This window comes from Amblyomma maculatum, chromosome 1, assembly GCF_055883805.1.
Source record: "Amblyomma maculatum isolate TAMU_Amacu chromosome 1, ASM5588380v1, whole genome shotgun sequence".
NCBI lineage: Eukaryota > Metazoa > Arthropoda > Arachnida > Ixodida > Ixodidae > Amblyomma > Amblyomma maculatum.
In genome coordinates, this window is record NC_139344.1 from 166,818,156 (window position 1) to 166,840,978 (window position 22,823).

The 22,823-nt window shown below is 44.8% G+C and overlaps 1 protein-coding gene across 1 annotated transcript in view; it reads right to left on the reverse strand.

Moving 5' to 3' along the window:
- Window positions 1–22,823, reverse strand: part of Hasp (Hig-anchoring scaffold protein) — a 550,586-nt gene that overhangs the window by 189,676 nt on the left and 338,087 nt on the right. The window contains exons 7-9 of the mRNA XM_084589524.1: window positions 17,554–17,727; window positions 15,482–15,655; window positions 9,964–10,140 (exon numbers count right to left, since the gene is read on the reverse strand). Coding sequence (XP_084445650.1) covers window positions 9,964–10,140; window positions 15,482–15,655; window positions 17,554–17,727 — 525 coding nt within the window. The remainder of the gene's footprint in view (window positions 1–9,963; window positions 10,141–15,481; window positions 15,656–17,553; window positions 17,728–22,823) is intronic.

The window sequence follows — 22,823 nt, forward strand, 5'->3', positions numbered from 1 at the left end:
ACATGGCGATCGCTGTCGGTGGGAGGAGCTTCGCGGTGTCAACTTCAACAATTTCTTTCGAAATAAGAAATGCGTCTAAGCCACACAAATTTCATAATTAGAATAATAAAGTCCAGTATTATCTGCCAGACTACAAAACTGTAATATATTGGATCACCGTGGCATGACCCCAATACCAAAAAGGCTAAAAAAAGAACTTCACAAAAGCAGGTTTTTATATATGTCTATATGAAAAAGGCCACACAGTGGTTACCGACATTTGAACCGAGGTTTCGTGCTAGCAATAAAGTTCCATGTGAGCAAAAAAAAAAAAAAAGGAAGAAACTTTGTGCAGTTTTAGAGGGTCGGTAAGAGCAAATCAATAAGAGAGGGTGAAGAGAAGATCTGAAAAATGTTTGCTGTAAGAGCAAATGAGGTTGTGTGAGTAACGAAAATGCAGCCATAACGTTTTGTTGATGTACAGGTGCGGTCATAATAATACAGAGCACGCTGATAGGATCTGAAAATTTTTCACGCCTTCTGTATAGAAGATACAATGGCTACTCAGATCCGTACGTGAGTGCACCAGTGACATGTGCTTAAGCATGTGCAAGGTATAGTTCCTAATATTCGATAGGTTACACATGACAAAATACTTTATCACCTCGCCGTGTTCCGTATTATTATGGCCGGGACTGTACAGTCCCGGGCATAATATTACGTAGTACGGCTAGGCAACAATTTGTTTTTTGTCGCAGGTTATGTAGCAAATATTTGAAGGTACCTTATACATATACGTTAGTACATGCCGCCGGTAGGCTCGCATATGCACCCAAGTAACCATCGTACCTTCCCTACAGAACGCGTGAGGAGTTTTCAGACACCACAAGCGTGCTCTGTAATATTCTGGCCGCACTTGTACATACAGTGATAACTTATCTCAGTGCGCTCAGAACTGGAACAACTTATAGTCATCGCTTTTTTCGAAACGCCGCCTTCAATATTCGAACATAAATGACACAAAAATGCGATATTTAACGATATCTCGTCCCGGTGCAGCAAAGCACTCACGCGACTTTGGTAACGAGCTGAACAAAAATTGCGGCATCCAAAATGCGCCAGCAAAACGTGCGCGTCTTTTCTTGCGACAAATAGCAGCGACGTCGTCCATGCTACGGAGCGAACTAATCGATTCTGACTGCATACGCTCATCACGCTAATAATCGCAATTAAGAAGCGAGCATTCATGCCCGTGGCGGCAAGCCAGAAAGAAGACACTCTGATGTGGAACAAATGTACGGATCCGCAAGCTATCCTTCGACATCAACCTGCACAGCTTCGACATTGAAACAGCAAGATGTCTTGCAACAGAGACGTCCGGGACGGGTATACCGTGCAAACATCGTGCTTGAAAGGAAGTTTGTTAGAGTTTTCGCGACTGAAGCTGGAAATGCGAGGGTTTTGACAAAGAAGCGAGCTGAAACGATGCTCGATTCGATAGGACGATGGCTGCCATGGTGCGCTCGTGTCATGTGTAAGCCCTTACCTCGGCCACTCGTTCGTGAATGTTCGCGGATATCGAGTTCAAAAGGGGCCGCTGCATTCGCGTCCAGCTGAAAACCGGTTCCTCTTGAAAAGGCACGCGCGTGTTGGAGCTTCTGAACCCCTTCCCATTTTGCGGAATAAACTTTTATACTACTACTACTTGGGAGCGAAACACGTGTTTCACTTCCTCGCATTAGCAACGATAAATAAAGAGAAATTGAATAGAGCGCGGTTTTATTTGAGCCTCCTACGGATTCCTCGTGCTCTGTCTTTGCACACATTTTGTGGAGTATTTATGGCGTCCTTCGTATTCGGATAAAACCTCGTGGTTCTGATGGGTACATCACAAAAAGGTTTGATGTAATTTGGGTCGAGCCACGCTTTAACCCGAAATCTGCCTCTCCAGAGTATATTTTTCCGTTCAGAACGAGTGAACTACGGCACAGCATGGACCCTAGGTACCGTATACCCGCACGCCTTTTATGGCCTAAAGCAACTTTACAAGCAATGAAGACACGCTTTGTTAGGAGATTACAACCGGAGCAACTGCCGTTAAGCCTCTATTAGGTCTCATTGCTTTAAGGGAGACTGAAGGGAAATGAAAAACTAAGCAAGACGTAGATTATCCCTCGAGAACACTACCGCAGTTGTCGTTTTTTTTTTTTCTTTTCTTCTGCGCCGTAAGGCCCAAAATCGCAAGTCCTGAAACATTTTCAGTTTGAAACGCCGAAAGCCCTGAAAGAGTTTCATATTAATAGGGCCACTAAAAAAAGTTAAGCAGCGGTTTTTGCTAGGCTAAGCACGGATATACACGCAGAAGCATTATTTAGCACTCGTTCAGTTTCGTTTCGTTTCGTTTAACTTTGCTTTTCCACGGCATAACCATGTTTAGCTAAGTGTTTACCGGGTGTTCTAGGCTTTAATTAAGATAACGGAGGCCTAATTAAGGTCCTCAGTCTAGCTTTGTCAGAGGAGATGAAGACGACCACGTGCCATGAAGCTCTCCGACAGATCAAAGACCAGAAACATGGCCAGAAACTGAAACTAGGCTACCGGTGGAGTCAACCCTCACAGCGGCAAGATGAAAGCATAGGCCGCCTTTTGAGATAAGCGGCAGAAATTCGAAGCTACTCAGCTACCAAGGTGGGTACTAAGGGAAAAAAATGAGGAAAATTAAGAACTCATGAGAAATGCATGGTGAACACCCCACAGGTGAGCTGTTAATTTCGCTGGTCATTTGCGTAATTAAGTCATTTATAGCCGGCCATAAAGTGACTGCTCACGGTTGTTTTATTTTAACATTAAAACTACCACACACGCAAAAACTTCAGTTCAACGTGATTTATACTCGACCTCTGCCTAAACCGCAGCATCTTATTTACTGCCCAAATTTCTGGATGTATAAAACCGCATAGAGAAAAAACCTATATAAGTACACTAGAACACAATGCACAAGACAGGAAGTTCATCAGCAGACCTGCCAAAAGTTTAGAACCTAAGGAATTTGCTTCTGGGCCACGATGTATGAGTATCTTATTAAATTATCAACTTTACAAACCTTTTGAAGATGAGAGAACTCTTGTCTTCACTCTTCGAAAGCTGGGGCTTGCCCAGGTGCTACTAGTTTTCCACCACACAACGTATGTAGAAAACCTCTTGGACGCTACTTTGTCGCAAGGGCTCTACATTCCACAAATGGCACGGCATTAGCATGAGTTCCTTTTTCCTCCTGACATCTTAATGTTAATTTTAGCCAAAGTACTGCCCAGAAACGACAGCTGCCGAGCCTAAGCTCCTAAGCACGGATACCGAAGCAAAAGTAGCAAAATACAAAGTGGAGACTGTTAGATAAGCGAAAAAAAGAAAGATAGAAAGAGAGAGAGAACATCTAGTCATCTTTCAGCACATCCATAGCAGTGCATGTCCGGACAACATGTCTACGGAGGCTGGCCGGCATGGTATACTCTATGCATAATCTGCAGCAAATAATAGATGTGATCGCTCCCACATTGCTGATTCATGGCATTGACGACACTGAGTACTGATAGGTATGACTTTGCTCATAGAGGTTGTAACCTGAGCAACGTAGGGCAATAAGCGCACAAGCCCAAATAGGCCGTAAGTAGATTATATGTGCGGACAATATTTCTCCACTGACGTCATCAGTGACATGTCCTGAAGAATGCATACCTCTATGATGCACAGAAGCTCTACTCGCGCAAATGTTAGAGCTATAGCGTATCCTACAGCACAAAGGCGTGAAACAGAGAGTGCCTCGGCTGATACATAGCATCTATCAGAAGTATACATCGAGGAAGACGGCCAGCACTCAACATATGATGAGGACAACGGCCGCCAAACAGGACCTACGAAGCATCAGATATAAAGGTAAAAGTAGAAAGAAAACTTGGCGAACAGCGTTGGGCCGAGCTTGTTTGCTTGAGGTCAACAGTGAGGACCGCGGCCCTCTGGAAATTGTTGAAGTGACCGACTCCCTCTGCGGCCGAAAAGCACGCAGCGGCATCCGAGCGCGACGCCGACAGACACCCGACTTTCTGTTTGCCAATCGACTGCCGCTGGGCTTTGCCGACAGCCGAGAACGTCACGCGTACGGCTATACGACAGTGCAGCAACCCCTTGTTGAGGGCGTTCCCAGCTCTGATTGTGGTGAGTTCGGGAACCGCGTGCGGCTGCTGGGCGCGGTATGCATGCAATGACAACTTGTTCGTTGAGCAGCGTTTTCTTTCCTTTTTCTCTCTCTCTCTTTTTTTTTTTTTTTTTTAAACACCAGGACGGGCTATATTTCAGCCAACGTTTGGTCAAACTCCGCACCGCATTTCTTCGGCAACTGGGGCTGGAGGCAACGACAAAGTGGCTGTGTTGTATTTTGTTTTGTGGGGGTTCCAGCCTGGATTGCAAGTGTTTATTTTTCGACGTAATTATGTCCTTTTCCTCATTCATCTGCAAAAGCTGGAAGACAAATGCGATCGAAATGGTGACCCTATTCTTACCTAGTGAATGGGGTATATGCCTCAGCGCGACTAAATGTTCGAAGAGGCACTTGAAAAATTATCGCTGGAAGGTTTTTACAGCCTAACGGTATAGGTCGCTGAAAGAGCCAAGGAATGGTAACCGGCTCGGCCGCGGCTTAATATTTCACATAGAGAACAATAAAATGCGTATTACTCAATGAGCTACGTCACGAGATACGTGTGCACTTTACGGACGGTCTTTTAAAATATTTTTTTCTTGTTATTCAACCACAAGTGACTCCGTTCTAAGCCCGCTCGGATCAGAAAAACTAAAGGCCAGTGGAGGAAAGAATTGGATATTTTTACGAGCCAATTAGGCTGAACTGCTACATGGTTCTTGTTATATAGAGAAGGGAATCGGATGAATTCCGACAACCTGTATAATTCTTGAATGAGTGCCGAAATCTCCGCGTTTTTATATGAGCGATGTTAACGCCCACCACTGATGCTGTTCACTTCAGCACGAGCAGGTATTTTAATTACACGCACGAAGTGTTAGATTCGGAAATTATTCATAGGAGACTACGAATAGCACTGTTTTCAAGCCGAAGCAGATACGAATAGTCTTGCTAAACACCGAGTCGAAAAGCAATTAAATAGCCAGATATACGAGTCAAATAATTTTCGTTACTTGTGCGCATAATCAACGAGCAACAGTGCAAAACAGCGAGGCGGTAGCAACGGCGTTGCGGTACGGAAGAATTACTTATGCAGTTTCAAAAAGAACACGCACACAGCCCATGAATAACGCTGGAATCCTAGGAGACAATTCGTACGAAGAACAACTTTTGTAGCCGTTTCGAGGGAGCTAAACAAAATTTTATTGGTGATAAGAATATGGCTACCGAACAAAAAAGATCAAGGAACAAAAGAGAAATACATATTTTAAAGTACACAGATAATTAGAATTTATACTAGCAGCTTTAGAATATAGGGCAGGAGCTGTTAAAGAGACGTTAACAACATCACCCATACGCTTCGCCCTTTCAGCGCAGCATTCTACTCATGCGCCTTCGCACCTCACTATCCCCCTAATTGACAAGGTAACACTATTCTAAATCATCCCATTGTCTAGAAACGTTTAGGAAATTTATTATTTAGAACTCATATCCAGTTTTAAACTGCGCGTGCGCGCATGTGCGCGTGTACGTGCTTGTGTTTGGGCGTACACGCGTCTGTGTATATGTGCGCGTGCGTGCCTGCGTACGTGCGTGGTTGCCTACGTGTGCGTGTGTGTGTCTGTGTAGAGGCTGAGAACTAAACGAAATTCTCGAAGATCAGACTATTCAATAGAACACCACAACCATGCAGGCTGGGTGTCACTCGTCGGCACTTCTTGGTATATTGTGTGAAGCACACTTTTGTCGCCATGCGCGTAAATTAATAATTGTGCCGGTGTGAAACAATTTGCCGGCAAAACACACCTAACACGTCGCTACGATGCTTAATCCTTTTATGTTTATGCGCAACCACCGTGAACAAGTGGCAGCTGGTATTCGTGCTCTGCGAGCAGAGGATACTATAGAAGCTGCGGGTTGCATTTAGTTGTTTTTTTCTCTCTCTCAAAATTCTGTATTCTTAGCCCTTTGCAATGTAAATTTAGCTTTCCTTGTGATTTCTTCGTTTACGTTTTGCACATCTGGACATTATTTTGCCTACTGCTAAGTAGTACTGGTCTCCGTTAGCTCGTGATAGTGCGTCCAATCCTAACAAGCCCTTCAGAATATCAAAGCAGCTGCGTTTCCCGGTATTCGCTTCCTATTCGCTTATTTTCTCCACCGTGTCCGATGCGAGCGTGTTCAAGCCCATAATGGAGGCGTGTACTGACCTGGAAGGGAGCGGCGGCGCGCTTGTGTTTTAAGCGCGCTCTGCCGCATGTCGTGCGAACGCGTCCTTTGTCTACGGCCGCGCTTGAAAGGGCCCAGGTGAATGCCTGGACGGATTCGTTCGCGATTAAGTTAAACACCACGCGCTGAGAGCTTGAACCTTTGTCAGCGCTGCTTCCGAGGCATCAGTTCCGCGTGGACAGGTTACGGCATGGCGTGCTTGGAGAGCAGGCCTAGTTTAGGAACCTTTACCCCGCCAGTGATCAGCGTTGCGGAAGAAACTCCTAAGCCAGGCTCCACTTCGTGGCGCACAGCGACGCATCAAACGCGACTGAAGTTTTCAGACCAAGGGATCAAAAATGCTCGAAAATGCCCCAAAGACGGCGCAAGAGATGCTATGTTCATCCCGTTCTCTTGTAAGTGCATGGCACGAGAGGGTGCTTAGGAGAGATGGCGGGTTTTTGGCGCAAATTTTGCGCCCCTTTGGGTAGGCGTGGTCTGCTTTCGGCGCTAACCACAAGGAACACAGCCCTCAGGAAGTTTTAACATGGCTCGAGGTGCGTGATGCGCTGCCCTTATCCACTTGCATGGGGAGGCGACTGCAGTCCCGGAGTGGCAGGTGCGCGTCCGCACCTGTCGCTAGGACGTAGTAGAACGCATCGGCTCATCGCGCATAGATGGATGCAGGGATGAATTTGAATGGTTTGTATTGGCATGCACCTTTTATCATAATTAATCGTTTCGAGCGCCGACCTTCTTCGTGTGGCGACTTTATTTATTTCCTGCTTTTTAAACTTACACAGCTAAATCCGGTTCTTTATCATTCCGAGCTTTTCATTCCTATGAGGTATATTATTTCGATTTCAGTGAATTCGCATATTTCATTTTATTAAGCTTTCAGACGAGCAGTCTTCTATTGTTCGTCTCGGTCGATATTGATTCATTTTTAATTCGACAATATTTATTGTCTCATGAGCGGCGTCATGAGGGATGCGTTGGCAGTGTGTGGACAGAGCCTCTCATCAGAGCATGTCCGCACGAACTGTCAATAATGGATTGCATGTTTAATTAATAAATAGAACCGAATTTGGATCTAATCTAATTAGAGTAAAGACCAACTCGATGGCGACCTCTATATTTGGATGAGCCACCCTCAAAATTTGACCTCGCCAGAGTTGGACCAAAAGGGATGTATAATCAATTAGAGTATGGCCAATTCCGTGGTGGCCTCCAACTCGGCATGGACCAGCCCCTAAATTTGACCCTCCTGATCACCAAACTTTGACTACGTAAGAATTTGACCAAAAACAATGCCTAACCTAATTCGAGTATGGCCAATTCAGTAGTGATCTCCATGCTTAAGTGCTCCACGCTCAAAATTTGACCTCCCTGGACCCCGGAAATTTGACTTCGTCCGAATTTCACCAAAATTAATGTCTAACCTGATTTCAGTATGGCCAACACAGCGGACGTGAGCATATAAAAAAAAAATATATTCTACCCTTCCTTTCCCCCTTCTTACCTCTTCTATTACGACCTTCGCTAGCCGCAATCAGGAACTTTATGTATACGACCTAAATAGTAGACGAAGTGAGATATGCATCAAAACGTTACAGCACCGGTGACGAAGTGTCCGCTAGGTAGGGTCACAGGTAGGGTCTCATTTATTTACCTTAGTCAAATGGCGGTGCTCGGTTTTCAAGCAAGTTCAGGAACTTAATTTTTATGACACGCCTCTCGTCATGCGGCATGCCGCCTACTGGAGGTACATCCCCTGAACTTCGGTTATGTAGACCAGAAACGGAGATTCCTTGGCAAGTAGACAAGTATTCTTATACGAATTTATTTTTTTACAAGCCTTGTCTGCATTAATAAACCATTCCCCTAATCTGGCTTATGCTAATGTTGCGATCGAATGATTTCTCCTCGTAATAAAATTTAGTGCTGTTATGTATTGTGTTTTTTTTTTCTTTTTTTTTTTTTCACATAGACAATTAATGCCATCATGCGCTAAACACAAGATTTAGTATTCATTCGAAAAGTGCACTCTATGCTGGTATTGGAACACGATATTTACAGCGGTTCAGCTTTTTTTTTTTTTTTTTTTTTTTTTTTTTTGCTGGGTACGAGACGCTTCTGGAATGAGTATTTTTCTCAAATGTCCGATTCTCGAGGAGAATCATATAATAGACGATGAGTCAAATAAAATAAAATAATGCAATCATGTTTCATCCGCGGAGTTTTCTCATCTCCAGGGTATAATTAAGAAAAAAATTTTCATGGGCTTTCACAATTATGCATTACAACTTTAGTTATTTTGAGTAAACCTAATGATCACAGGAGTGAGGTATTACACAAGGAATAGCCGTATAACATCAAAGTAGTACACTAGTTAATACAACAATAAATTATAATTTCACAGCCGGATTTTATTTTATTTTTTTTAACTGCTGGGGACATTTTAATCAGCTGCACGGAAAAAGGGCAGGGAATATGGACTAAAGGTCTACTTGAGAAAATTTTCAGTTACACTACGGAACATATAGTTCTCAAATAACGGGTTTCAATATGTGAATAGCGTAAGCAATGATCACTGACGTAAATAAACTCTTTGAACCGAAGTTGGCACAATCACGGGACCCTTCCAAGCTTAGTCTGTCAACGATGCGCCATTTTTCAGCTCTAGGAGATAGGAAACGTGAGACCTCGGCCGCATTTTATTAGGACTCCGAAAAGAAAGATGCTGTGCATATAGCATTAAAAGCTCAATGCTTAAGTTGCGCCTCCGTTCCTGCGCCCTGCATTTCCACCAGTGTTTACACGCTGACCTTTTGGTACGTGCCGTACATAGCAACTGGTGCGCAGTCAAAGGAAAACAAAGAATGTCAGTTTCAAGAGTTTTCCCATTTTATTCATTCTAAAAGTCGTTTCGGAATCGAACGAAGATAAGAAAGATCCGTCAGAAACATATGGAAAACGCGGCAACCAAAGACGCAGCGTTTTCTGACTGCGCTATGAAGGGACACTGACGAAAATTCTATTCAATGATTCATCGAGGTGAAAATTAATTTTCTCTCTCCTTCTGGATATATTCACCTTTATCCAGCAGCAAAGAATTGCATTTTTCAAATAAACTGTCACAACGCTCACTATATGGTCCCACTATCTGTTAAAAACATCAAACGTTCGAGCTTTATTTTTGATTAAAAAAAAAATGTATACTGCGCTTTTATATAGCATCGTGTAATTTCAAATATTGTTGCAAATGAATACATAGGAAATAACTCCTGCTCGAGGTGTATCGCAAATTTAAAATGTGCTTATGCAGAAAAAAAAAACACAGCTATTATCGCTGGTACTGAGACGGCACGATGAGACAATACAGACGAAACACTCTGTCCCCCCTATTCGGGTTTCTTCGTCTCCTCTCTTCCTGTTGAAATATTTCAAGATGTCTTGCCAATAATACCAAGCCTATCGTTTAGTTTCACGGCGCAGTCTGAAAACGCGCTGGCTGGATATCGAGAATGAGCACGCACAAGCGAGGGGCGCAGCGCGCATCGGGCACCGCGTTAGCTCACCGAGACACTTGGGCAGCGGAGTGGACCAGTTGCCGGTGTCGAGGCAGATACTGGTATTGGACTCGCCCTGGAACTTCATACCATCGAAGCAGTTGTACGTTGCCTTGGCGTTGAGCGTCGACGAACGGAACTCCACGTAGCCGTTGTGCAGGTGGCCGGGGTGGCCGCAGTCGATCTCTGCGCACGGGCGTGCAGTGAGGCCAGTTACACTGAGCCAAGTCCTCAATCATAATTCATCCTATACTCGAACTAAACAAGCGTTGACCACTCAGACAATTAAGAACAGCGCTGCCAGCTTGCTTTTGACACAGTATACTGGCAACTAATGAACGAAAGGCGCTACAACCTATTAAGAGCTGTAATCTTTGGGTAAGTAGTCACAGTTTACAGTTTAAGGGGATAAGCACGTCGAAAAATGGCTTTTTTAATCGCGTTTTGCTAGTTTGACTATTTGAGTAACCCTGATCGATTTTTCTCTTTCACATAAAAAAATCGGATACAAAAGTGATCGGTAAATTGTTAAAAAATTGGGTTAAAGCACTCACAGCATGCAGCTAGAAGAGCTGCAAATCCGAGCCATATTTCAAGTGCTTGATGCGTCAGATCACGCTGTTGCTCGCAGTCATGCTTATAAAAGCCGGTAGACCTATGCTTATATTCTACTCAAGGCCGACTTCACCGCATCACTCCCAGGTAGTAATAATAAAAACATATTTTCAGCGTCAATACAGAGCTTTTCCTCAAGACCTTTGTGTAACATTAAGTCGTGTTTTTTTTTTTTTTCATCGTTTTATTTTGGACCAATCATGGCTTTTGTGCGCATTTGATGCAGATATTTTAGCCGCCAACAAAGATAATTTGGCGTGCCTAATATTGAAGTACGTACAAAACGTACAAAGCAACTCTCTAGGTGAGGGGTCTCTAATTCGTATTGTTACGGGGGCTGCATTAAGGAAAGTTGATACCTCGCCGACCAGGAGCCGAAAAATATAACACAAAACAATGGATTGAAATGAAACAATAAATAACAACAAAATAAACAAAAATAAACCAAAGCGCTACTTTTCCATGCCGCACACTTCGATTCTTCGTGGAAAACAAAAGCGGCGTGTAGTCGATCCTTCAAAATGGCTAGGAGAAAACTATTGAAACGTCATAAACGTCACATAAATGTCACATAAATGTTACATAAATGTTCATAAATGTCACAGTCACTTATCATCAGAAAAAAACAAATGTAGACTTTGAAATGATAGTGAGCGAGGGTTGTCAGGCGTCTTTCTCTTGAAGGCAGCCGACTTTCGTCCGAAGTACACGCAGATAATGAAAGAGATGCACTAGATATAAAATATCCTTAGTATGATGCATCCTGAAGTGAATGACATCAGTTTGTTAAGTTAAAGAGTGTTAGAGAAAAGGAAAACTAATTTGCTCTGCTCTATCATGCATACTGCCATGTCCAACAGATTAACAAGCATGCCATGTTTTGACTCATGCGTGCCATTTAGGGCACGAATGAATCAAGCTTTATTATAAAGAAAAATAAATTTGAAAACAGGAGATCAAACTCTAGAAGTGACAAATAGTTTCATTCATCTAGCTACGAAATTAAGGAAGCAAAATTTTCGAGGAGCATGTCTCCTTAAAATGTTACATTTGCGCATAATTCAACTAGCTATAGTCTAAAAATAGGCGATGGCCTTTCGCCAGCGATGCAGAACCTTCTTGCATTATGGTATGAGAATTAAAGCGATTGTTCACCACGCAAATGACGCACTAAGGTGGGCACCTCATCACTGGACGTGGATCGCGTACTCTTTACATGCTCTAGGGAAACAGGCCTGATGGCGTGGGTTTCGAGCTTTAATGTTGGCGTGGCAAAGCAACTGCTCTCTTTCTAGCACGACGGAATGTAAACATTTTTGTACTGACAAAAAAAAAAAAGAAGAAAAGGAAAACATCATATCAGGCGCTTTTTTAGCGAAGTTATGAATTCCAGAGAAAGCATAGTTTTCACGCTTTCACTTGAATGTGACAAATTTAATGTCCACTAAATAAGGGGGAAAAAGCTACAGAAATTGTTGCCAAGGAAGTAGAACTTCCTGAGAACCTCTCGCATCGAGCACTACTTAGCCCTTTCAATTGAGAGAGATGATTTGGACGAGGTGGAGATGCAGAAGCAAAACGAAATATGTGATGCGAAATAGCGGGTCAGTGAAACACTGGAAGAATTTTGTACAAGATTTTGTACAAGGGTGCGGAAAAAAAATATGGTGCTGTGGTTGTAAAAAAAAAAAAATGTGCTAAACCCTCACACGGCTAAAAGCAGTCAGGGGAAATCAGAAAGGCATGCATGGCCAAACATGGATTGAGCTGCCTGCTTGCACCCGCCGCTTGCCACGTCATTTGCCCATTTTTAGTGGTCGCCCATACTCTAATCTAATAAAAATGATATATGGCCTACAGACGTAAATCAAACAGAACTGGCCCCGGTATTAGAAAATAACAGACCCCCCCCCCCCCCCCCCCCGCCTTCCACACCTCGCTAAAAAACAATAAAAATAAAAGAACATTGTGGCCATGCTCTGGTTCTAGTGAGTGTATGGCTGTGTAACCGCTTCGACGAGCAGTATCACATAACTTCACATAACATAACATAATATCACATAACATCACATAACATACCATGACATAACATAATATTACATAACATAACATAACATTGCATAATATAACATTACATCGCATTACATTGCATCACTTTTTTACCTTTACCTTTGGGGATGTAAAGGGTGGGTACACGTGCAAACAATCGTATGTATAAAGACAGAAACGTGAAAGGCCTACCGAACTGCTCCTTCCTTCCAATAAATTTATTAGCCAGATTTCGTTTCCGAAATATTGATTTTGTTTTAAGGTAGTCGCCCTCGTTCCGTCCATAAGCCTTCTGTTCCTCGCTATTTTTGCTGGGCGGATTGGTTCATGATTTCCATTAGCAAATTTAGAGGAAGTGAAAGAAACTGACAGGCGACAACGCTCACGGGACAAAACTCGTCTCCTGTGTTTTTCTCTGACGTTTGCCCAATCTGCTGCTAATAGCAACCGCGAAGTCTTATTACGACATCAGGTGGAAATCAGATTTAAACGCTACATGCGTCTACTAAAAAGTAGGTTGGTAAAAAGCACCGCACATATCTGCGGCTTTGTTTCTTCGCAGCGTATAATTGCCATCAAAATGTGGTTCAGAAGCTCTCTCCTGAGCGGAAATAGGCAGCGAGCAGAGCTGTAAAATTACATTCATGCTTGGAGGGCGGAATGCGCTTTAGAACATTTCCCATAATTTCATCCACGTCTAGCATTTTAAAATTTTCACTTATTACTTTTCGCTTTGCTGGCAACTGCCGGATGCAGACGCTGAGACACTCGAATTTTTTTTAATTTTATTTTATGCCCACCTTGGAGAAGCGGGGAGAGGAAAATTAAGAATGAAAGAACGCGCCAAACGCCTGGGATTCAACAGCTTATGTGGCAACGACCGTGTAATTCAAAAAGGCTTATATGTAATAATGGCAGTATAATTGCGCACCAAAGCTCCGCCTTCGAGGAGAAGCGCGAACAAACGGGGGGCAGAAGAAAAAGGAGCCGGTGTATTCGCGCACAAAGAGCGAGGAGAACAAAAACGTTCGCAATGGGCAAATTATTGGGCACCACATGACCAGACGACGAGTCTTAAGAATGAGACGATAAAAAGGTCTTTATTTCTGCATTCTCGGGTCTCTCATTTTCCCGTTTCGGGGTCTCTTTCCTTATTTTCTTGTTTTTCGGCTTTGGAGGTTCCCCCAGATATCTCCATGCTGCAGTGCTCCCACTCAGAAGAGGACACCATTTCTGCGCCCCGCCCAAGTCGGGCCGAGGATTTAGAAGACGACGACGGGCGACGGTCGAAGCATCCGCAAGAAAAGGTCATTACCGGAAGCGGCCACTCTTTGCTCGCGATTGCTCGCTTCTTATCCTTCTTTACTTTACTTTACTTTTTTTTTTCTTGTTTTAACTCTCTTGTAGTGAGGACTGCCGGGGCATTATCATAATTAAACTTCATTCCGCGTCCAACAAGAGCTAAATTGCGAAAAGGATAAAACGGGAAAAAGAACCAGAGACAGTGCAAAAAGACATGCTAAAGTCGCGGGCCGCAATAAAGTTCGACAGCTGACAGAAAGTCAGGCGGTCCGGCCGCGAGTGTGCTGCTAACGAAGCGCGAAATCTGCTGGATTCGGGCAAACAGGTTATTACTGTTCCTATGCATTTTAATCGCAGGCGTGGCTTAACGTGAAGAGCAAAAGACACAGAAAAGGAAAAATCAACGGTGTGAAGTCAATCGCGGTATAGAATGGCGGGGAGCGGCGGAAAGAGAAACGAACAAAACAACGCTGAACAAAAGCGATCGCACGTGGATGTAGACACGCGTGTCAGCTGAATATAGAGCGTTAAACATTGAGCAACAAAAGCGATCGCATGTGGATGTAGACACGCGTGTCAGCTGAATATAGAGCGTTAAACATTGAGCCGGTAGTGGTGCTTCCTGACGTACTCTGTGTTCTCGGTGCTGTACTTGGGAGAGAGAATGCGGGCGAGGGGGAGAACAACGGGCGCGAGGAGGGAGAAGCTTCTCGCAACCTTTGCGGTTTTTTTTTCTTTGGTAACACAATGAGGGCGCTAGCACGGGGAACAGACTATATGGAAAGGGGAGGGCTGGCATAAATTAAACCGTGATCCTAATAATGACGGGTGCGCTAGCCGACGCTGCCTTTCCTCCGCTTTTAGTGCCTTTGTTTTCGCTGCTGTGTCAATATAACCATTAGCTCCGGTACTTTCGAAGTTTTTGCTAGTTTTCTTTAGCGTCCATTCTTTCTCGTGTTTAATTTCGGGTCCTGATTAGTAATTCATACTCCACTAAACGTGTCTAAAAAATATCCTCGCTCATTTACAGCAAGTGTTTGCACAGCTTAGATGGTTTTGTCTTAAGAGGTGGTTCTTACAATCGCGCAGTACATCTTCTCTGAAAATAGAAAAAGCAAAGATGCTTTTATAATAATGTAAAGTTGCTTTTTTTTTTTTTTTTTACCTGCACTTTTCTGAAACTCACGTTTTTCCGTGCATTAGAAAGCCGAAACCATTTTTTTTATTCGGCTTTCATGACTAAGAAAAAAGCCTCTTAGCTTATACGCCATTACATTAGTCTGGGCTAAAGATGTTCAGTCAGCGGAATAACCTTTAATGTAAATCCCACCTTAGTCACATCTGTGAAAAACAAAAGTGGCTTAAAAAAAAAAACAGAAACCTAGGCAATAAGTCGAGATAAGTGCTAGCATGCACGCATATGCCAGTGCATAGGGTGGCACCCATGTTTGTTCTCTTAAGCCTGTGAAAAAGACATGGGCACACACCTCGACTGCTGTGGAGGACAAGTGGAGCCACCTGGGGGAGGGGAGATTTGGGGCGAGCAAGGGACTATACTGACCAACGCAGTGCGTGGGTGCCCCTTCCCAGTGGCGCTGGGAATTGCACCGCGCCGTCGAGGGCCCCTTGAGTCTGAAGCCGTGGTGACACTCGTAGCGCACCACCGAGTTGAACAGCAGCTGGTCATAGATGGCCCGGCCGTTCAGCGGGTCCTCGGGCTTGTCGCATTGCACCGCTGCGGAAGATGACGGCGGACATGGCACCTGACCCCGATACACAGCTCATTGTTGCTCTTCTCGCTGTTACTGCAGCCACCTTATGGCGCACGCCTTATTGGTTCGGACTTTTTCTTATATGCAGCTTAGTCACAGTACGGAGCGTGATCTGCTTCCTCTAGACGCAAAATGCTTACGCGTAGTGGAATCGCTCATCACGCTGTGCTAAAACGCTACGTTAAACATGCTTTAGTTTTGTTTAAGTTATTAACTAGCTCATTGCTATGTGAGCTGCTATCCAATAACAGTTGATTTGGCAGCACTATTCGATATTATTATTTTCGAGTCGTCTTACTGGCGATTCACGTCGTGTTAATCTGGTTAGTACCGTGAGTCGCATTAACACTAGCTTGCTCTATCTTTACTTTGCCTGCTGTAATGGACGCGCAAGTCGTCGTTATAAGGGCATGTCAGATGCTCTTTCTGGCACCCGCTCGCGGAGACGGCGGTAAGGATTCCGTAGCAAATTTATTAAAAGAGACGTTTCCTCGCTAAATTGGAACCGACAGCACTTCCGAAGGGAACATGTATCATTGCTTTGCGTGGAGTTAAAACATTCCGTAAGCTTAGTGCTACAGTGAACAGACACGTACTAGCGCATATGAGCAAGGAGGAGAAAGATGTGGACAACACAAGCGATAACTTTGAACTCATCGTTTATTGACACAATTGCACATTAAATAGACCTCACATCATGACGTCACCTGACACAAACGCTGACATTATGTGGTCGCGCACAATTTTTTTCAACTCTTTGGCCGTCAAAAAAAACAAAAACAAAAAAAAGAAAATAAACAACGGTGTGCTGACGCAGGATGCACCCGCTTTTTTAATCAAATTAGCCTCGATTACATCCCTGACATGTTTGCACATATGCTAGGATAATATCTTGCACGCGTTAAAGAAACGGTTTACACTCCTTTTCATTCTTTTCCGCGCAACCATGACAATGCACCGAGAGATTATCATCCCTGTAGTTGCCTACATTCCTCCTATGCTCCAATAATCTCTCACGGACACATCAGCCAGTTTTTCCGATGTATCTCGAGCCGCATGATAGGGGAATTTCATACACCAACCCGGAACAACAAGCTACAAAGGGGTCCCGATATTTGATTATGCACTGCTGTTTAGGCTTAGAACAATCAAATATCGGGACCCCTTTGTAGCTCGTTCTTCCGGGGTGGTGTATGAAATTCCCCTGACATGCGGCTCGAGATACATCGGCCAAACTGGCTGATGTGCCAATGAGAGCTTATTGGAGCACAGGAGGAATGTAGGCAACTACAGGGATGGTAATCTCTTGGTGCATGGTCATGACTGTGCGGAAAAGATTGAAAAGGAGTGTAAACCGTTTTTAAGGCGTGCAAGATATTAGCCAAGCATATGTTCAAAAATGTCAGGGACGTAATCGAGGCCGATCTGATTAAAAAAGCGGGTGCATCCTGTGTCAGCACACCATCTGTTTCTCTGACGGCCAAAGAGCTTAAAATTTTTTTTTGATCATGATGTCGGCGTTTGTGTCGGGTGACGTCATGATGCAAGGTGTATTCAATGTGCAATTGTGTCAATAAACAATCAGTTGAAAGTTAGCGCTCGTGTTGCCCACATCTTTCTCGCCCTTGTTAGTATGCGCTAGTGCGTGTCTGCAATGCACCAACTCCCCCAACAGTCCGTGCTCTTGTGCTATAGTGAGTTGCGAAAACGTCAGCCACAGGACTAGGAAACATCGCTTTCTCGGACATATCATAAGAACAGAGGAGACAAACGTTACGAGACGCATATTCTCGCTCTCTCGAGTGCTACTCCGTAATCTTACGCAAGCGTGAAAGGTAACGTGCAACAAAGAGGTACGCACGCCTGCACTCAGGCAGAGTGCCGCTCCACTGGCCGGAGGACTGGCAGTAGCGGTGCGCCCGGCCAAACAGCTCGTATCCCTCGTGGCACTCGTACTTGACCGAACTGGTGAAGCGCGTCATGGAGCCCATGCGGCGGCCGTGCTCCACCTCGCCGGGAGGACCGCAGCTCTTGGCTGCAATCGGAGGAAACAGAAGCCGCCCATGTCAAAGCACGCAAAGAGCCCATTCACTCGCCAGGAGAAGCTGCACTCCGCACATCGGCAATACGTGCGGAGCTACTGTGGAAAAAAAAAAAAGTACGGCGACATGTGATATGTGCGGAGTTGTTCATCACGTTCAAATTCTTATTTGAGCGGATGACAGACACCCACGAGGCGTCATAAAAAAATTCCTCTGCTCAATCAAGCCTGCTGGTGAGTACAGCAGGACTATCTTTGATGAAACTGGACGCAAAGACTCTTTCCTTTAGGGAAGTTGCACAGGCAAGAAAAAGGCGGCCGCATTTCTCTGTAAGACTTTGTTGCGTATCGGCCTACAACTGTTTTTCTAGACATCATCATCATCAATATCATCAGCCGGACTATACCCACTGCAGGGCGAAGGCCTCTCCCATATTCCTCCATTTAACCCGCTCCTCTGCGAACTTCTTAACCTCATCCGCCCCCCCCCCCCCCCCCCCCCCCCCCCCCCTGACTTTCAACAGCCCCCTGCTACGCTTTTCTTCCCTTGGAATCTGATTTGTTACCCTAAGCAACCAACGGTTGATCTCTCCTCGCACTACATGTCCGGCCCATGCCCATCTCTTCTTCTTGATTTCCACTTTTTACACTTGCGTTATTTCTCTTACCTACTATGCACGCTTCCTATCTCTTAATGCTATCCCTACCATTTTCCTTCCATAGCCATCTGCGTAGTCCTCAACTTAACTAGAACCCTCTTGGTTAGCCTCCACGCTTCAGCCTCATAGGTGAGTAGAGGTAAGAGGCAACAGTTGCATACTTTCCTCTTGAGCGATACCGGTAAGCTGTTAGTCGTAATCTGCGAGTGCTTGCCAAGTGCGCTCCATCCCAATCTTATTATTCTTGTTATTTCCTTTTCATGGCCCGGATCTGCGGTTACTACCTGTCCTAAGTAGACATATTCGCTTACTATTTCCAGTGCTTCACTACCTATAACGTAAATTGCTCTTCCTTCCCGAGGCTGTTGAACATTGCCTTAGTTTTTCTGCATATTGATTTTCAAGCCTATCTTTCTACTTTTCCTGTCTAGGTCACCAATCATTCTTTGCAGTTCATCTCCTGAGTTACTTAGCAAGGCAATGCCATCAGAAAATCGCAGATCACTGAGGTATTCTCCATCTACCCTTATCCCAAACTGCTCCTATTCCAAGTCTCTGAATACTTCCTCTAAGCAAGCTGTGAATAGTAATGGGGAGATCGTGTCTCCTTGCTAACACCTTTCTTTATGGGAATTCTGTTACTTTCTTTATGTAGAACTATGGTTGCTGTGCAGCCACTATAGATATCTTCCAGCACTTTCTCCGTACGGCTCGTCTACCCCCTGATTTCGCAATGCCTGCATCACCGCCGAGGTTTCTACTGAGTGAAATGCTTTTTCGTAATCAATGAATGCTATGTATAATTGGGCTGGTTATATTCCGAGTATTTTTCTATCCCCTGGTTAATTGTATGGATATGATCGATAGTAGAGGACCGTTTCCGAAAACCTGCTTGATCTACTGAAGTCTAAGGTTGTCCTCACTCTATTAGCGATTACCTTAGTAACTTAGTGAATACCTTGTACGGAATGGATAGTAAGCTGATTGGTCTAAGTTTTCAAGTCCTTAGTGTCCCCTTTCTTGCTTGTGAATGAAGATAATGTTATCATTCTTCCACGATTCTGGTACCGTCAATGTCACTCCAGGCATTGAGTATATAGGGTGGCCAGTGTTTCTAGCACGATAACCCCCCTCCCCCCCCCCCCCTTTCTTGAACAAATCTGTAGCTACCTGATTATCCCCAGCTGCTTTCCCACTTGGCATGACTTCGAAAGCATTCTTAACCTCGCCCTTCTTCAGTGGCGGAACTTCTCATTGCTCTTCACAATTGCCAACCTCATTATTCTCCTGACTACTCCGGCTATAGAGCTGCTCGGTTACTTTGCCTATCTTCTTCATATTGGTGATGACACTGCCCACCTTATCTCTTAGGGCATAAATCTGATTTTTGCCTATGGCTTATTTCCTCTTCACTCTTTAAGGCTACTACCGTACTTTCGAGCATGCTCGATTTTCTCCATGTTATGCTTCCTTATGACGGACACTTTGCACCTATTGAATACCTTTGATAACTCTGGCAGTTCTATCTTTTCTGTTGGGCTGGAGGCATTCATACTTTGCGTCTCTTCATCAAATCTTTCCTCTGCTTATACAATATACCGGTATCCTCTCTAACTATCCTACCACCTACTTCTGCCGCGCACTCGGTAATGATATCTCTGAAGGTATATTAATCGCTTCCACACTAAGGGCACTTTCTTCGGTTAAGCTGAATATCTATTCTGTAGTGAGGTCCTGAATTTTTCTTCCTTCTCTTTCACCATCATTTTTTAATCAACTTATTTTTCAATCATATTTCCTGTTTCCTCTTTAAACCTAGACTAATTCGAGACCTCACCATCCTGTTGTCACTGCATCGCACCTTTCCGATCATCTCTAGATCCTGCACAGTGTCAGGATTGCAACACAATATGAAGTCGATTTCATTTTTAGCCTCCCCGTTGGGGCTTTTTTCATCTCCACTTCCGGTTATTTCGTTTGCTGAGGAAAGTATTCACGATTTTTAAGTTCTTGCGCTCTGCGAGCACAACTAATTCATCCCTCCTGCTTTTCCTAGGGCCAATGCCATAGTTACTCACTGTTTGGTCTCAGGCCTGCTTTTCGCCTACTTTCGCATTTAAGTCACCCATCAGTACAGTATACTGCGTTTTTACTTTCGCCATTGCCGATTCTAAATATTCGTACAAGCTTTCGAATACCTGGTCATCATGACTACATGCAGGCGCGTAGGCCTGTACAACCTTCTGCTTATACCGCTTATTAAGCTTAATTATGTGCCTGCCACCTTCTCATGAATGCTATGGAATTCACCTATGTTACTGTTCATCTATGTTACGGTAAACCTCGATTATACAATACATGCCCACCTTTCAGTACAGTGTATGCCTCATTCGGCCTTCTAACCTCACTGAACCCTATGATATTTCATTTCATGCCCGTTAGTTCATCGAAGGTGACTGCCAAATTAGCCTCACTAGCTAAGGTTCTAGCATTAAACGTTGCCAGGGTCAGTTTCCCCCGCAGCCTGCACTGCGTTACAGGTCTGACCGCCGCCGTGGTCAGTTGGTCCGCAGCTGCTGGCTGGGAACTGAGGGCCGGGACTTTATAGAAGCGATCATAGGAGATTGCGCCAATTACTACATTAGAGTGGCCAAATTCTGTTCTGGGGAGGGAGTGCGTTTCCGGATGTGTTCACCTACATCTGGCTTAGCAGTTGAGGTTCCTAACCCCTTAGCCCCCGCTGTGGTGCATGGTCGGGAAAGACTGACGACATTTTAGAGCGTTAGCCCTATATTGCTCAAGTTCGTCAAGGTCGCGTTATTCCGTAAAGTGAAACAATGGCGGTCGCCATGGTAACGACGCGAATCAATCGCGTAGCAACACAGCATATCATGTGACCTCGGTTGCAACGAAATTGTAAAAAGAAATGTGAAAAACATTGAAGCGGCTGGGTTACAAACCCGCGCCAGAACGAACAGAGCAGCTTTCCATGGCCGATCCCGCCTCGTGTAATGCTGCAACACACTCTCGCACTGTGCAGAAAACCTCTTCATCTTCCTCAAGTTCGAAATACAACAGACTATGGCACTGTGCGTTGAACATTGTCGTCTTCATCAAATTCCATCTGCGCCGCTTCTTCATTTAACCTAGGTAAATACTTCATACAGATACCGACCTGGGATTCACGAGGGAACGCATGCACACTTTCAGCGAGCTGACCGAGGCCTACAGAGCCACTCGGCAGCTATACCCTCCGCCTCACTCATCCCTAGACAATAGACGTGCCACTATTTGGAGACGTCTCCAAACGCACACCTTCCCATCCCCTCAATCTCTTTCTTACTATCATCCCCTCTATCCTACACCCGCATGCACCCTCTGTCCCGAATTACACGCTAACGCCCTTCACGTCTTAACACTCTGCCCGGCGGACCCTCCCCCGCGGGGCCTGGAGCACCTTATCACCTGGGAGGACTGGGAGGCCCTGCTGCGCTCTACGGACCCGGCTGATCAGGAAACTGTCACAAGCCGGGCTACCAGCGTAATGGACCTTCGGGGCATGAACGCTTGAGTACAGTGGGGCCGTGCGGGGGCCCAGGGATCTGCGAGTCCCAAACTCCTTTGCTCAAATAAAGTTTTATCCATCCATACGCTATCTGAGGTGCGGCTGAGACCGCGAGCGCAGTGTCGGGCGAATCCACCAGACGACGTGACAAAGAGGCGGCGTGGCGTAGAGGAAGCCACTCCCGCTAAAGACAGAGCAGTGCCAGGCAGGTCGCCGAGACCATCGAACAACGAGAAGTCAGAGTAGCCCTTTGCCGAAAAGCTTACCAAGCGCGGAAGCGAGCCAAGATAAAAGCGGCAGCAGTGACTGCATGCGGCGCCAGCCGCCGGCTAAGGCTCTTGACTTGGTTCAAGGATAGTTGAACATCTGCATTTTTTAGGTAAAAAAGCGTAGCGGCCATTACCTGTTGATTTTGACCTGCTGCTGCTGCTCGATCGCCTAAAATGGCAAACTCCAATACATTGCTTATACTGATTATATATGTATGTAAACACGCCACAACTTAAGCAACAAATACGGCAGTGACGAAGGCTTACTGCGCGTCTCTGTCTGTACCAGTTCAAAAGAAATCGGGATATCTCATTTTCATCGTAGCGGAACAAGAAAAGCGTATACAGTTTGCATCCGCATTGTCGCCGAGAATAAAACGCTTCAATAGCACCGCATTCCGCGTAAACCCCCTAGCAGAAACAGTACTAGTAAGCGACACCGCGTTCCCGAGAAACGGCTCCTAAATTTTTTTTTCTCAGGACTGCTTGACACTCGTGTACATGGAGCGACGCTCACAGAAGCGCGTTTGTTACTTTCTATAAAGTTGTTTTTCTTTTTTTCATTAATGTGCAGAATTCAGTCGTGGTTTTCTCCCT